This window comes from Leuciscus leuciscus (assembly GCF_965113295.1).
Source record: "Leuciscus leuciscus genome assembly, chromosome: 16".
NCBI lineage: Eukaryota > Metazoa > Chordata > Actinopteri > Cypriniformes > Leuciscidae > Leuciscus > Leuciscus leuciscus.
In genome coordinates, this window is record NC_138740.1 from 39729216 (window position 1) to 39746687 (window position 17472).

The following is a 17472-nucleotide window of genomic DNA, read 5'->3' on the forward strand; positions in this document are numbered from 1 at the left end:
TACATTAATGATAAAACTAGTGTCAGACGTGCAGGTGAAGAGTTCAGAGCTCTGTTAGACTCGTGACCTTTGACCTTGCCTTTGCCAGCGCCGTGCTGTTATATCATATGGTGAACGACAGTAATACATTAATTCATGTAAAGCTGTATCATGTAGGAAACCATTGAAACACTTTGCTGACAGATTGATTGTGATGTTCCTCATGAAAGGATCTGTGGATGAATTTTCTTTAACCCAGAGATGCTTCATAGGTAAACACCAGAAATAATGACCCTTTTGTACAATCTTTGTAAAGAAAAGGTATAAAAAGGTACATGATGTCACTGTACAGTGTGCAAATGAGTATATTACATATTTACTGTACTGTGGCTTTTTACTTCGATTCACTAGATTCTGGTCATTAATGAGTTAAATTAATGATAAAACTAGTGTCAGACGTGCAGGTGAAGAGTTCAGAGCTCTGTTAGACTCATGACCTTTGACCTTGCCTTTGCCAGCGCCGTGCTGTTATATCATATGGTGAACGACAGTAATACATTAATTCATGTAAAGCTGTATCATGTAGGAAACCATTGAAACACTTTGCTGACAGATTGATTGTGATGTTCCTCATGAAAGGATCTGTGGATAAAGTGTCCAGAGATGCTTCAGAGTAAACCTCAGAAATGGCCTGCTGTACACTCTCGTAAAGAAGAGGTGCATGAGGCACATTTCACTGTGTGTTTACAGTACACTGTGGCTTACACACTGATTCTGCTCATTAATGAATCATTATTCACAGAACGAGTGTCAGACGTGCAGGTGAAGTGTTCAGAGACTCCTAAGACTCGTGACCTTTGACCTTGCCGTTGCCAGCGCCGTGCTGTACTATTACGACACATACAGTGATACATTAGTCAATAATGTAAATTGTAAGCTGTATCACGTATGAAAATCATACACACGGTCATGGTGTACTGTAACCCTTCCTGACTGTTTTAGCTCTGAGTCTGACATAAAATATGTTTAAGAAGTGACTTAAGATAGTGAAGACGAAGAACTTGCAGGTTTGATGACAGGAACTGCTGCTTTCTAGAAAATGAAAACACACACACACACACACACACACACACACACACACATACTTGTCAATATAACATCAGATTCCTGCATCATTCACTTCAGTTTGAACTTTATTTACTGTTTCCAGAGATCAACCTTCAGGGCGACATATTTGGTTTACAATACGATAATCAGAAGTTAATGCAATTAAAATTAAACAGGTAATTATATAACCAACATGCGGCAGATCCTCCAAACAGGATTTACAGTCAGTAGATCAATAATTTAATGTCGTCTTGATGCTGATGCTGTTTTTTTCATCATGGAAAATGTATAAAGTAGCATCGATGAGTTTGAAATTTGGTGTTTGACAAAAAAAAAACTGTGCAAATGGATAGTCAAAGTGTTATCACACAATGTCACACACACACTCACACACCACACACACACACACACACACACACACACACACACACACACACACACACACACACACACACACACACACACACACTAAACCTACACAAAACTTTCTGCATTTTTACATTAAAACTAAAAAAACATTTTGTTATGTTTATTAATCAGTTTTCCTTGAGGACCAGCAAAAAGTCCAATCATAGGGAATCTCAAGTTTTACTATTCTATTTACATTACTATTACTAATGTGGGGACATTTGATGCTTACAAGTATAGCTAAACAATGCCCACACACCCACACCCACACACACAGAGAGAGAGAGAAACAGGAACACAAAAAATGATGAATGCTCCGGTCATTTGATTTTAATAATGTATTAGTAAATGTTGAAATGAACATGAACTGAGATCAGAAACCCCTGTAGAATATTGTTCATTGGTAGTTAATGTTCACTAATGTAACGTGTTCCCTCCAGCCCCCCCCCCCCCCCCCCCCCCCCCCCCCCACACACACACACACACACACACACACACACACACACACACACACACACTTACCTCATCTCTGACTTTCCCATCTCAGAATAACTGTCTGAATCACAAGAATCTACAAATTAAAAACATAAACAGTTTTATTCTCAGGGAATGATTGAACTGATTCATGAATTGGTAATATTTTGAACTCTTTGTAAGTTGCTTTGGATAAAGAAATGTATAAATGATCATATATAGTTTATATAGAGTGAATGAAGCATTCAGGACTGATTCAGACTCAGATCTGCTGATGAACGACGTGTTTTATCCTGAAACTCACAGTTCGGTCTTTCGCTCTGAAAGCTGTTCCGGCGAGCTCGTCTCTCGCTCTTCTCCTCTCCTGCTTCAGGTTTCAACACGCCATCTTTCTCTCTTCTCTTCTTCTGTAGATTGATCCACATGCCATGCGATATTTCTCTTAAACTCTCTCTTTGTAGAATGTCTGTTGCAAACAAAACAGGAACAATTTAGAGTTAAAGAGGATTTGAAATAGTGTTAATGATTATTGTTCAATACAGGTTTAGAGTTTCAGTTTAATACAAACATCAATATCCGGATTTAAATAGATAAATCTCTTTATAGACAATTAAAGATGAAATGTTTACTCACCTTGACGAGCTGAAGAGGCGATATATTCACTGCGTCTCTGAGATCTGCTGTTGTGTTGAACTGGTGGAACTGGTTTCTTACAGCAGAAACACTGAGCAACGCCTTCGCTGACGTTCATAACTCATTTCTTACAGGGAACGAACAAAAATGTTTTAGATGTTTTGCATTGTGTAGTTCAGCAGCATACGGGTTAATCCATGTGAACTGATGTAACCGAAAGCATTTTGTTGTTTTTGAATGACATTCAGACTCTCTTTTTAACTCTAACTTTTAAGAAGAAAAACCTGAGCATCTGACACTCCACAGTCTTAAACCATAATTCAACCATCACACACACACATAAAATAAAACCATCACACACTTTACATTTTCAAAAAACATCACTTATTTTACGTCCAAAGACGTATATTTGTGAAAACTGCATGGTGTACTGTGGTGTGTTTTCTTTCTTTCTTTTATTATTGTTTTGTGTCTCCTGATCTCATTGGGCCCCTCCCACTCTTCCACTCTGGCTCCTCCCACTCCTGAACTCTGGCTCCTCCCACTCTTCCCCTGTAACAGTCACAGCCTGTGACAAGGCAGGCTATCTTTTCCTGGGGGCTATGTTCATCCTAGCCACTAGGTTTCACTAGTAGCACTCCATGTGTAGATTTAAAAGGGGAAGTAGCAGAAGGAGAATTATACCGACAAGTATAGGGCGCAGAGATATTTAATGTAGAGGTATAGAGAGGATTTAATTATATATACAGATGCATCTAAACAGATTGATAAAAGAATGGGGGTAGCATATATCATCCCAAAACTAAAAGTTAAAATAGGTAAAAGAATCAGTGATGATTTGGCAGTTTATACAGCGAACACAGTCGCTGTGTGGCTAGCTCTGCTCTGGGTGGAAGTCAATAGGCCAAGAAAGGCAGTAATTGCTTCAGATTCCAGCTCAGCTTTGATCAGCATCAAAACTTTTCAGTCAAAATCAAGACAGGATATTGTAATTGAAATAATACAAGTTGCAAATAATCTGTTACAATCAGGAATTGAGATAACTCTTATATGGGTGCCAGCTCATATGAAACGAGTCGGCAGATAAATGTGCTAAGCAAGCAGTTGGAAATCCCAATGTAGATATTGAGGTTAATTATAGCAAAGTAGAAATTAAGAGTATGGTTAAAAACATCATTAAGGGTAAATGGCAAACATTAGGGACAATGGGCAGACTGGAAGACAGTTCTATAATATCCAGAATAAAGTGGGAAAGGGCAGAAATATGAACAGAAGCAAGGAGGAGGAGGATGTGTTGTCAAGAATGAGGTATGGGCACACAAGATTAAATAAGACTTTGGTAATAATGAAGAAGCATGCTGATGGCAATTGTGAAGTCTGTGATAGTCCAGAGTCTGTAGAGCATGTTATACTACAATGTCCTAAATATCAGGAAGAAAGACAAAGATTAAGTTCACAATTGCAAAGAAAACAGTTAAGATTAAACTTAGAAGACATCCTACAAAGAAGCTCAGGTGAAACATGGTTTAATTATATATTTAGTTTCCTGAGGAATACAGGATTAATGAAAATAATTTAGGTGATGTTGTTTTTTATTTTATGTGCGATTATGTTACTACTGGATTACTTACCAGAGGACCTATTTCATTGATTCCCTTTGGAGGCAGAAATACCATTAGCCAAGGAAGGACATCTATGTGACCACTTAAACACTACAGACAAGTCTGCTCTCATCCCGAGAAAACTGACCTTTGACATCCCACTTATCTATCATTAACTCATTCTCCAGTATCCTCTTATGATCACCTACGGTTGCTATTTGGGACAGTTTGCTTGGCTGGTGATTGTTTAGCATGTGCTTATGTAAATATTGTCTATGCCTCAATATATGTTTGAAAAGAGTTTATGATCTTTTGGCTGGTTTTTTTTTTCCATTATTCTTTGTTTGATTTTTTTAAATACATTATATCCTTCCCTGGGTATTTTGCAAATATGATCCCCCCTTTTATTTTTTTTGTAACTTATCAGTTCTAAGCAGCTGGGACAGTTATACCACTCTGACTCCACCCACTCCGGAGCTCTGGCTCCTCCCACTCCTGAATTATGACTCCTCCCTTTCCTGAACTCTGGCTCCTTCCACTCTGGCTCCTCCCACTCTTGGACTCTGGTTCCTCCCACTCTTGAACTCTGGTTCCTCCCATTCCTCCATTCGGACTCCTCCCACTCCCCACTCTGGCTCCTCCCACTCTTCCACTCTGGCTCCTCCCACTCTTCCACTGCTTTACTAGTTACTTGAAAAAGTAATGTGATTATGTAACTCAGGTTACTTGTAATGAGTTACACACAACACTGCTTGTAATGTTCTTGATGGTTTAGAGATCAGTGGAATAAACAGCAGTGGTTTCTTTTCCCCTCCTGAAGTGTATGATCTGTAGAGAGTGCCTGTCGACTGTGTTGCAACGCAGGAGGAAAAATCCAAATGGCCATATTTGGACAGAGGTAAAATCCCACACATTAAGGCTAATGTGGATTTACTGATTGGAGCCAATGCATTTCCAGTGATGGAGCTTAGGGAGGTAATACACAGCTACGGTAATGGTACATATGCAACCCTATTGGGTCGGGTTGACAATAGACATTCAGAAAGGAGCAGTTACTGCGGTAATGAAGCTGGTTCACCCTCTGTGACTGTTAACGGGATCAGGTTTGAGGTTTGAGGAATTGCTCCAAAAGCAGTATAATCAGGACTTCAGTAAAGCCACTGTGGGGAATTGTAGTTGTTCAGAGAGGACGAGGACTTTCTTCTGTTTCCACATTAGTCTGATGGAGATTTGAATCAGGAACTTGTGTCTTCTCAGAGTATTGCTTGATATACATCATTGCAAATTGCAAAAGGAGTAAAAGACAATATTGAAGTAGAAGTGGATCAGGAAGAAGCTGAGACACAAGGGGAATTTGAGGAAAAGAATTGTAGTGTGCCTAATGTAAAGGTGTTTGATGGATGCCATGTTGATAAGTCTCTTTTAACTGAAACTCAGATTTGAGATATACTGGAAGAACATCACCTTTTTGCCAAAGAAGCATTTCAAGAATCAGGTGTAGAATCAGAAGCTTCTGACCAAGAATCAAAGGTAAAAGAGTTTAAGAGACAAAGATCAATCAGAAATCAGGTTAAACTACTTCCTGAAGTTGAAGACATTCAGAAGTCAGATGTGATGCTCGATGGAGAGGTTGATCAGAGTTCAGAGATGTTGATATGTGATTACTTAATAGCTTAATAGCTCCAAAACTGAGAAGATGATGCAGGAAGATTATCGGTCATTTCCAACAGAAGAACACAATATTAATGATGACAAATGCTGGTCTTGCACTGGCTGTGATGCACCACATCGTAATCACGTTGAAAGGTCAAGCGTGACGGAGGCGGAAGAACCGACCCAGTGTTTACAGAGCTTTTCTTAAAGAGTTCATTCTCCTGAGTCTAAATTGGCAAGTTCAAACTTAGAATTGAGAAACACCCATTATTTGTGTCTTACATTTCATAATAAACTCAGTCAAGCTCAGTGCCGACTCGTTTTCCAGCAGTTCTGTTTCGATAATTGGAATGTGTGCGATGGGTTGTGGGTGATTGATGATTGAAGGACATGAATGATATGATGCATCCTTCAAAACAGGCTGAAGGAAGGACGCGAAACTAACATCTTCCAAGGATCCTTCAAATTGAGACGGCCTTCAACAACCCTTGATGGCGTGGCAGCCGAGATATGCTGCCTAACTAGGTCACAGCCTTCTGTTTGAGACACACCCATTGTGTAGCTTTAGGGTAAAATGTGTGCAGTGTGTGTGTGTAGATACGCAGACGTATCCTCTGCCTTGTTCAGACAGGAGGGTCTGTGTATTTGCTTCGCCAGCTTCAGTCAGTCAGTCAGTCCTGCACACAAACACACACTTTAGAAGAAGTATCTACAGTTTCATGCAGGTTTCTGTAAAGTGTTTGTTTGAATCTTCACACACAGCAACCATAGCAACTGCAAAGCAGGTCATTTTAAACAAATGTCGAACAAATCTGTGGTCATGAGCGATGATTCGAACGGATGTAAATGAAGCATTATCATCAGGTTAATGGGTTTGTGAATGTGCACACGATACATCACTTGCTTTTACTACTAATATTTGTTCTGCTGGTTCATCAGTTGTCATGATGTTTTGACGTCAATCTTCACTAAATGTGGCTCACAAGACATAAGTTATCAAACTGCGTTTTTTATTTCATAACCATTGCCATAACCATTACTACAACCTTACAGTACACAGTCAACAGAGTCATGAGAAAGGGTAATGTCAGTAATTTACATTAGACATTATTTAAAAAAAATGTCAGACATCATGAGAATAACACAACGTGATATGTTATAATGAGAATATCTAAAGCTCTTTTCAGTCGCTGTATTCTTTTCCTTGTGATTATTATTATTATTATTTTTTTGCATTCAGCTCTAATAGTATGAAAAAGGACAACATATCCTGCACATCTGTGCTCTGTTCTCCCGATTTAATTTACGATATATTCCAATAATAATTCACTGGAATGCACAAAGATTCTCTCGTTATTCTCCTCAAATCCTCACGTCTCTTTCCAGGTTTGTTTTCACAGGTAAATACAATTTATTATCGATATCATCGTTGATATCGGTATAGTTTTTGATCCACTCCCATATTGCCTTGTTGCACTTCAGCAAAATAATGGAAATTATTTTAAATTAAATTCTGTACAGAAGATGTGTAAGAATTTCAATCTAAGAACGTCTTATATCTCAGTCTATAGAACGTACCTTTAACAGTTGTGATGTTACAACTTCTTCAAAACAATATATCCTCTGAATATCTGATGTGAGACGCAGCCGTATTGTTTCCTGAAGAGTTTCAAGAGTCTGAATGTTAAATGTAAATCTCAGATCTGATAAACTCCATCAGCTGCTCATTTAATCATCTCTGATTTATTAACACTGATTTCCATCAGCAGAACATTAGTGACTTTAACAGACGAACTGAAGCTGTTCAGAACAACAACAGATCAACACTTACTCAATACTCAATATCTACTGTTCACAAACACATCATAGTATTCATTAAAGCAGAAGTTGCTAGAAGTTCAGTCATTCACACAAAATGTAAAATCACATTATTATTTGTGAGTTGATAATGAATGACATTCAGTGAATTAAACTGAGAGAATGTCACTTGTTTAAAATAGAAATGAAGGCATTGTAAATAAATCTGTATGAGTGTGTGTTTTCTATTCCTCCTAACACACAGAATATGATCTGCAGTTTTCATCTTTGTCCACTAGATGTCAGAAGTAGATTTGAGGTGAAACTCAAAGGCCTTTAGTTTCAGGATCAGAGACAGTGAAGAGAAATCAGAGAATCTGATCTGAAGCTCAATGAGGATCATCATGTGTCTCATATGAAGCAGAAAGAGACTCATCTGATCAGATTATATTACAGGATCAGTCGCATAATCAGATTCATCACATTCATCAGAGAGATCATTACATCTCACAATATAAACTGATTCATATCAGATGAGTGTGAACAGAATAACGGCTGAAAGTCAATGTAAAACCATTAAAGAGTTTTATTATGTATAGTTATATACTGTTGTTATATGCCAGATGTAACATTTGCCTGAGGTGAAGGAGTAACAGTGAAAAAGTAAAAAGATTTGAGTTGAGTTAGTGTGCCGTTCCTCTGTCCCGAATGACTGACAGTAAATCCCAGTTCAACAAGGTTTATTTATAAAGTATAAATTAAGCAACTCAAAATATTCTTCAGGAGGAGGAAAGGCCAAAACAGCAAAAGTACTCTGGACTACTTTGTTATAAAGTAAAAATACTCTGTCTAGACAGAGAAAAGAAATGAACAACAGAAATGTTCACTAACTCCCTAAATAGCCCAAAAGAGGAGAAAGGGGTTTTACAGAAATAAAACGGCATCCAATGTGTTTAAACACACAGTGGCGACAACAACAGTGAGTTAAAGTTCAGTAAGATACAATTACCCGAAAACTTAAAAAGTATTTCACAATATCGTCTCTGCAACAATATACAGAGCAACAACACGAGGCAGGCGAGGGTTAAAGTCAATAATCTGGAAGACGAGCTTCAGCCAAACTCAAACATTGCTGAAGAACAGCTGAAGAAAGAGAAGATCAAACCTCTTGTTGCAAGTCCCAATATTTCTCTGAAAGACACTCGCCAGCTGGAGATCACGTCGGGGTCACCACTTTGTAAGGAATGTATAATGGTATAATCAGGTATAACGTGTGAATGTCTTTTCAGTGTTCTGTGTTTCTTATTAGAAAATAATCATAAATATTGATTATGATTTAATTTAGATCTTTGATTATTCTCGGTATACTTACTATCAATTATTCGTTCATTAACCCTTTCACACGTACGATCACACGGCTGTGATGAGAACGGTCAGTGCATCACGTGATCAACTGAGAAATTCAAAAGTGTGTTTGCGTGTTGACTGGCGCTGAGCTGTCATATATCACAACTATTCAGTGTTTTAGACATCTAAATTCATATAAGTACTAAAACAACTATTTAGAGTTTGTAAAATACACACTGATGTCTATGGAAACAGCAATAATAAATCTTTTCCATTAAAATTTGATGACACGTTTTATTCATATCAGAAACCCATTGTGTAAGTAGCTTTAAAGTTTACTCTATTCTTCTCCCAGTTCACTGGCCGCTTACTCTCATGTATTTCGGGAGAAGTGGATGAATTCACGTGTTGTAAATCCAACAGACCCGATTCTCTGAACTGCGGCACAAACTAACATGGCGGCGCCCATCGCTCATATCTACACGATCATTGTAAAGGTGTTTAACCCTCTGAGGTCGACAAACGCGCCCGCGCGTTTTGCTGGATTTTTTTCAGTTCAGTTCAAAAGAAATTAATTTTGCTCTGTTGACTTTGATATTACAAGCAAGTTTCATACATCAATCGATTCTGTTAAATGTGTATTATTTTTGTGTATACTCACAATAAAAACAAACTGTTGTGCTTTTTGCCAAATAAAGAAAAATAAACGTGATGCGAGTTCTGCCTTCTCTCTGTCAGTGAAGACCATTCTGAAACGCGTCCGAAAATGAACAATAACTCAGCGAATACTGAGTCAAACAGGCGTACAGACACACAGGCATGAAGCTTGAGTTCTCTTCTTTAAAATGAGGTAATTTATATAAAAAACTAATATTCTCATCTTGTGAAATCTGTATTAAAAGAGAGCGATTCCAGTCGAGCTAATTAGAGCTCATTCAAATGTAATGTGAACCCGCCCACGGAGAGCGCGTGCTATTCAAATGCAAATTACTGAGGCAAACCTGTGAACGCCCCCATATCAGCTCGAGAAAACACAAGTTTAATCATATCATTGTAGCCTACGTGTTTACACCATCTGGCAGCGCTGTGAGGAATAATAATAACGGAAAATCTACCTCAGAGTGCGGGTATTGCAGGAGAGAGGATCCGAATACTGTAGTAAGTTTTTTTTCCTTCTCATCGCGTTTCTGTGAATGAATGAACGGCAGCCGCAGAGATGCGCGCTGTTTATCACAGCTCGCAAAAAGACAGTTTAAATTTAAATTGCGTCTCTGTGTGAATGAATGATGATGTTTTAGCAAACTGTATTGCTATACTGAGTTGAGTAAAAATCTACAGAAATATGTTGAAATAAAATGTAGGCTATTTGTATAAGCAACGTATTAAACTGAAAATTAACATTTATATGCCCTAATATTTCATAAAAACAACGTTACAGTCAGGCGTTTCTGTTTGTGAATGAATGTTTCGGTTTTAGCAAACTGTATTGCTATACTGAGTAAAAATCGACTGAAATATGTTGAAATAAAATGTATTTGTATAAGCAACGTATTAAACTGCAAATTAACATTTATATTTCTTATAATAAAAATGAAAGACAACATTTCGTTGATTAGTTTTGGATAGATTATACATTTTTACTGTAAAATATCTGCCACCTCAAATAAGCTTTTGTTTGCCAATATTTGCTCATGTTAAATATAGTATGTTTTGTCAAAAATAAAGTAATCAAATAATCAATCAAATCCTTAACTTTGAAATATGTATGATAAAATGTAGGCTATACTTTAGTTTTTACAAAGAAAGATTACACTTGAATTGTTGTTGTAATTGTAACCTTTTTAATAAAAAAATATATTTACAAGGTAGATGTAAACAAACTATTAAAAGGTAAATATAAGCCTTTTCTTTAAATAATTTTTATTGTCTTTTATTAGTGACAAATTTGGGGAGAGGTTAAATATTCCAAAACTGAAAATACAGTATGAGAATTAACTGCACAATTACTAGACATGTTTTCCTTGGATATTATAGGCCAAATTGCAAGCACAATATGTGGAAAAATAAAAAAGAATTGAGATGCTTCCAACTGTTGCTCTTGCATTCTTGTGGCTCAGTGACTCACCTGAATGAATGGCTAATTAAGTATGCAGGCCCCATTGTCTCCTAAGGTGTGAATCACTAAATATGCATGATCTGTGACGCCCACTCCGCATATTGCCTTTCCAAACAGAAAGTACTTTGCAAAATTCAAATCAATGTATTGTGTTATGTGAATGATTAGGCAGGGTGATTTTCACATAATTTCAAGAAAAAACACTAGGCGATGACATCCATTAGACAAAAGTCTTATTGACATATATTTAGTATGTGTTTTGTGGTCTTATTTCAGAAACTTTAGTTTTTAGTTTTTTCAATAACCACGCATAAACATTATTCTCTCAAAAATGCAGACATGTACATTCTTGTTGCTCACATATTATGGTAGCCCTGTTTGTGCTAAATAGTGTGTAATTTTTTTTGCCATAAATATGTTTATAAGCAACTGAAAAAAGCACAAATGTCAGGGCATGTCAGAACATCTCAAGGACCCCAAAAACACCTTAGACCCCAGAGGGTTAAGAGACCAAACAATAGGCCTGAAAAGCAAGAAACGCTGTGAGACTAGGGGCCGTTGCCTTAAAACAGTTTGATAAGAAGATGAAATTGTGGTACTATTTTTATTTTAGAGGCAGAGAAAGATGTCTAAAGGAAATTTGGCTGAAGGACAAACTTTATCCAAACAAATGTTACCAAATAAATATGAACAAATATTGCAGTTTTCCTGTAGCTCAAACATTAGAGTTTGGCACCTGTAACGCCAAGGTCATGGGTTTGATTTCCGAGGGAAAGCAAGAACTGATAAGAAAGTAAATGTGTACCTTGAAATGTAAATCGCTTTGGATAAAAGCGTCTGATAAATGTAAGAGAATCTTATTATGTTAAATTGATGCACGAGATGAGATCTCGTGCATCAAGAGGAGGATGATAACAGTTGCCAAATATGGTTTACTAAGGGGTTCACATTTGCTGAAAGCCATCGCACAGGTGGGAAGCTAAATGTTGGAAGGACATTGGGTTTAATTGGGTAAAAGCCCTGCAAGAAGCCATTATTCCCCCAAACAAAATTGCTGTGTGCATTGTTTGTATCTGTAAGTGTGCTAATAACAAGAATTGTTTCAACAGGACACGCCAGGGCATGCGGCAGCACAGCAGACAAAAGAAAACTATGTGACAATAACCTCAACATTTGTTTTTCTTTACAGAGATGCAGACTTTTGCGCACATGGCATGAGCAAAGACACACACACACATGAACAAATGGTCAGATAAGAGCCTTTCAACTCTTCAGGGGGGGTCAGAAGGACAGGAAAGCCCAGGAGGTTAGAAGGACCATTTGTCTAAAACCAGCTGATCTTGTCATACAGGAGTGAACGGGCAGGGCAGACTGTGCCCAGTGAAAACAATGGCTATGGATGAATTTGACTAGTTATCCTGGCCTGGGTTATTATTGTGGCAGAAAGGTGCCACACCTGCGCAGCGCATAACTTAAAATTTTCATTTTTCAGGATGTCAGAAGAATGGATTGCATCAAACAGAACTGATTCTTTTCCAAATGTATACATTTTGTCTTATTAACATGAGCAAAGTGAAGAAACAGTGCCTAACCCTGTGTAATGCCTAACTTAAAATTTTCATTCTGCAGGATGTCAGGATGGATTGAACCAAACAGAACTGATTCTGTATTGTTTTGTTAACATGAGCAACGTGGGATGAGTGTTCTTCAGGGGAAAAGGACCCTGAGTGCTATTCAATGAGCAAGAAATTATCCGATGATATGTTTCAGGTTGAAAATTCCACAGGTCACACCAAAAGGGACGAGAAGACAAGCGGTCACTAACAAAATCACTGAAGGGCTGCTTTCACAGGTGACAGCAGACAGTAAATGACTCATTCCAGTGGGGGTGCGATCGTGATCTAAAGGAAAATCTTGTAAGGATTTGAAAATTATTGAAGAGTGTTAGACCTGGGTCCAAGCATCTCACCTTAAACTACAAAACCAACATCAGCAACCCCACACGCCAACGCAAAGAATAAAGTGGGGGATCAATGATATGTGCTAGAAACATATCTCTCCCTGCCTACGGTGGAAAATCCTCTCTACGGCACGCAAAGTGTCATATTGGTGAAAACGGAACATCCATGAGGCAACAAGATGATCAACAGACCTGGAGGAAAATGTTGACCAATTAATGGTTGAAGAAAAGTTTTATGATTTTATTTGATTGAATCAAACTAGGTATTGATTTGTTAGGTGCAAATGTAGAAAATCTATTAACTGATGTGTAATAAGCTATGAAAGACAGTCCGTAATGGAAGTATTAGAGTTAATTTTGAACAACTACATTGGTTAGAAGGATGCAGGGTCTGAAATGAGGGTCTGGTTCTCAACCGAAAAAAAAAAAAAAACGTGATGACAATGTTTATTAATTTTTAGCCCGGTTTAAGATAAAATACTTATTTATTTGATCAAAACTAATGTTAATGAAACTAAATCGTTTATCAGAGAATGATAAAGAGGAGGAATTGTTATGGAAATTTTATATTTTACTCTTTCCCATTTACTTCTCAGATATTGTGTGGGTTTTCTTTCAATTCAATCTCCTGGGATGTATGTATGTATGTTTGTGACGGGAACAAAAGCACACACAGCAAAACAAATGGTCAGATGAGCCTTCGAACTCTTTTAGTATGGATAATTTGTATTCAGGCTACAAACAAAGACTTTTCGGCCATACAGGTGGGAGAGCAATAAAACACAGAGGGTGGCCAGAAGGGCCATTAATTTCAACAAAAGGTAGACGGGCTATCTGGCTTCGACCTCACGGGGGTGAGAACGACCACTTAGAAAGACCACTGTACCTCTTAGATCCAGCTAGATCTGGTTCATTGGGGGAGCGGAAAGTTACAGGAGAAGAGACTATAGGTATAAAAGACCGTCTGTTTTTCTGTGTGGTCAGGTCTTGTTCCTACCACGAGGTAGCTGTCGCGGTATTTTTGTGAACAAACCTCTTAAAGAGAATAAACCTTTTTCTCTTTAATACAATTTGACTCTGAATGTTTCTTATGCCTTGATGCTGTTTTGTTAGTTATTGTTTTTGCCACAACAAGATGAAAACAGTGTCAGTGTCTCGTTTCATCAGAAGTATAACTTCATTTGCCTGTCATCAACAGATTATCAGCTTTATCATCATCATTATTATCTTGTGCAGTTTTAGTGTTGTATGTGTTTGTTCTGTCCCTCTTTAAACTGAAGATAATATTATGTTTCTTCATACACAGTTTCTGTGGATCCACACACTCCTGTAAAGAGTGGATCTGAATCATCAGAGAAGATCAAACATGAGCTGAGATCATGATATCTGAATCAATGATGTGAGGAGGCCTGAAACTAATGTAAGATCATGTTTGGGCTTCATGTCTGTGATCATACACTGCAGCTCTGATGATCAGATGATCAATATTTTATTTATATTTCAGTGAATATTGATGAAGATGATGATGAACACGGCATGTGTCTCTTTATAAAGTTTCTTCTGGACTCTGGAGATCCGGACAGCATCTTCATTCATAACAGAACATGATGAACTAATGTTTCCAGACCTTCAATCTTCATCAGAAAACAAACCAGCGGGAGAAATCAACTGTGTCCGTTTATTAGGCTTTGGAATAAGTGTAAATAGTGTAAGTGTGTGAATGGTGTTATATTTTCATATAATTGTGTAGTTTTTTGTTCTGAATCTAAAATTCTCTTGATGTCAGTTATCAGTGAAATACTGCATGTTCATCTGGTTGTGACAGTATTGTGTTTTCCATGTTAAATATGATCCTCCTCATGTGACGTTCTCTGATACACACACACACACATGTTCGTATCATTTAAAAAATATATATTTTTCGCTTAACCATCCAGCAAAACTCACTGACAGACTCACTGTGGATATTTATTTCTAATCTTTCTGCATGACTTTAATATGTTTAGAAGGAGAGGAGGCTCGTGGCCTTCAGGTGTTCCTGATGTTCATGTTCTGCTGCGGTTGCAGAGAGTTTGTAAAGTCCACTGTGGATCAGTGTGTTTCTCAGCCTGATGTCTATGAGTGTGTGGCGCCGAACTCTAGATGACAACCTGACATTTAAGAACAGAAGAGGTTGTTTGGGGACAATAAAGACTGAGAAATATTCTGTGATAAGTTAAAATAAAGTTGGTGTTCAAAGTTCACAGACTTCCTTGAATCCTTAAGTTTGTTCAATTACTCCAATGAAATGTAAAATTGTTGTGCCGCAAAGACTTATTTTCATGTTTCTATTAACAGGTTACATCTCATGCTAAAGAGGTTCCTGTGGTACTGAGATGCATGTCATGTCTCTGCTCTGTGGGAAAGCACCATGTGACATTATTGATTCAAAGCACTCACTGAGCATGTCAGAACACATCAGGACACCTCATTTACTCTGTAAACCATAGAGATGTTGTTTGTCACAAGATACATGAATCTGTTACATGAAAACTGATTAATATAGTAACAACTTACAACTCTGACGTGTAAATATTTACTGCATGATAAAGATTGAGCAGAAAGAAGAGCTTGTGTTTGGATGTAAAGTGTTATTGTGTGTCAAATGTGGGTCTGTAAAAGTCTTCATCATGTACAGTTAAAGATCTGGCTGATCCTTCAGCGTTATTCACCTCAGAAACACCAAAATACAGAACATGTTTCTGATGCAGAAAAGCTCATAAAGCGTTCATGACTGGATTACTGTAATGCATTACTAGATTATCCTGATCATTATCAATCAACAAACTACAGTTATAGTGCAAAATACAGCAGCTAGAGTTATTACCAGATCAAGACAATATCATCATATAACACCAGTTTACCATCTCTACACTGGAAATCTGTTAAACTACTTGATTATTTGTGAAATAAGCTAATTTATAAATAAAAAACATGCTCAACAACACAGAGAACGAAACCAGTCTAACACACATCAGCAGTTTTAGCTTCACCTTCTATAAATATGAGATATATTTCTGGAGGGAATTCCAGCGTGTACATACATGTCAGGATATGGCAAGCCGTTTTAACATTTAATCATTTAAACCGACTAGTCTCTATTTTCATGCTACTAGTATTTATTTTTTAGATACTAGTATATATTCCATTAAGTACTAGTCCTTATTCATTAGATACTAGTTCTTATTTATTAGATACTAGTTCTTATTTATTAGATACTAGTACTTATTCATTAGTTACTACTTATTATTAGATACTTATTCATTAGATACTAGTACCTATTAAATAGATACTAGTACTTATTCATTAGATACAAGTACTTATTCCAATAGTGACTAGTAACTATTCTTTTGTTACTAGTACATTTTTTATTTATTTTTTGCCATTGACTTCTACGGGGATCTGTCATTCAGATATCAACTATTCAGTTCTGACTAGTGTGTATTCCAATTGTGACTAGTACGTTTTTATTAGATACTAGTAGTTATTCATTAGGTACTAGTACTTATTTTTTAGATACTAGTACTTATTAATTAGCTACTAGTACTTATTAAATAGATACTAGTACTTATAAATTAGCTACTAGTACTTATTCATTAGATACTAGTACTTATTCTTTAGATACTAGTACTTATTCTTTAGATACTAGTACCTATTAATTAGATACTAGTACTTATAAATTAGCTACTAGTACTTATTCAATAGATACTAGTACCTATTTATTAGATACTAGTATTTATTCCGAATGTTACTAGTAAGATTTTTGTATTTTACTAGTCACAACTGCGTTTTTACTCGTCTTATGTTATGACTAGTCAGAACGGCCACTGGAGAGTTCAATTAAAAATCTTACTAGTAAAATAAAAAATCGTACTAGTAACATTTGGAATAAATACTAGTATCTAATAAATAGGTACTAGTATCTATTGAATAAGTACTAGTAGCTAATTTATAAGTACTAGTATCTAATTAATAGGTACTAGTATCTAAAGAATAAGTACTAGTATCTAAAGAATAAGTACTAGTATCTAATGAATAAGTACTAGTAGCTAATTTATAAGTACTAGTATCTATTTAATAAGTACTAGTATCTAATTAATAAGCACTAGTATCTAAATAATAGGCACTAGTACCTAAAGAATAAGCACTAGTAGCTAATGAATAAGTACTAGTAGCATGAAAATAGAGACTAGTCGGTTTAAATGATTAAATGTTAAAACGGCTTGCCATAGTCAGGAATCCTTGTTCCTGTCTCTGCCACTATAAGAGCAGAGCAGACTCTGTATTCAGTGTGTTCTCCTGTATCTACTGATGACACTGGGATTCTCACTGCATGACTTTATTTTATAGTCATCTCT

General features: G+C 36.8%; 1 protein-coding gene and 1 long non-coding RNA gene across 2 annotated transcripts in view; one reads left to right on the plus strand and one right to left on the minus strand.

Annotated features, from left to right (window-relative positions):
• LOC309477059 overlaps positions 1-14923 on the plus strand; it is a 44513-nt gene extending 29590 nt beyond the window's left edge. The window contains exons 2-3 of the long non-coding RNA XR_014198511.1: positions 14382-14495; positions 14580-14923. This is a non-coding gene — a long non-coding RNA (uncharacterized lncRNA). The remainder of the gene's footprint in view (positions 1-14381; positions 14496-14579) is intronic.
• Positions 927-2726, minus strand: LOC309477001 (uncharacterized protein). Its single transcript, XM_082140157.1, has 4 exons — positions 2602-2726; positions 2273-2434; positions 2017-2065; positions 927-1071 (listed from the first exon to the last, which is right to left on the minus strand). Exons 1-4 carry the CDS (start codon positions 2717-2719, stop codon positions 978-980), a joined length of 423 nt encoding a protein of 140 aa, XP_081996283.1. The 5' UTR covers positions 2720-2726; the 3' UTR covers positions 927-977.
• Positions 14924-17472: the final 2549 nt, after the last annotated feature.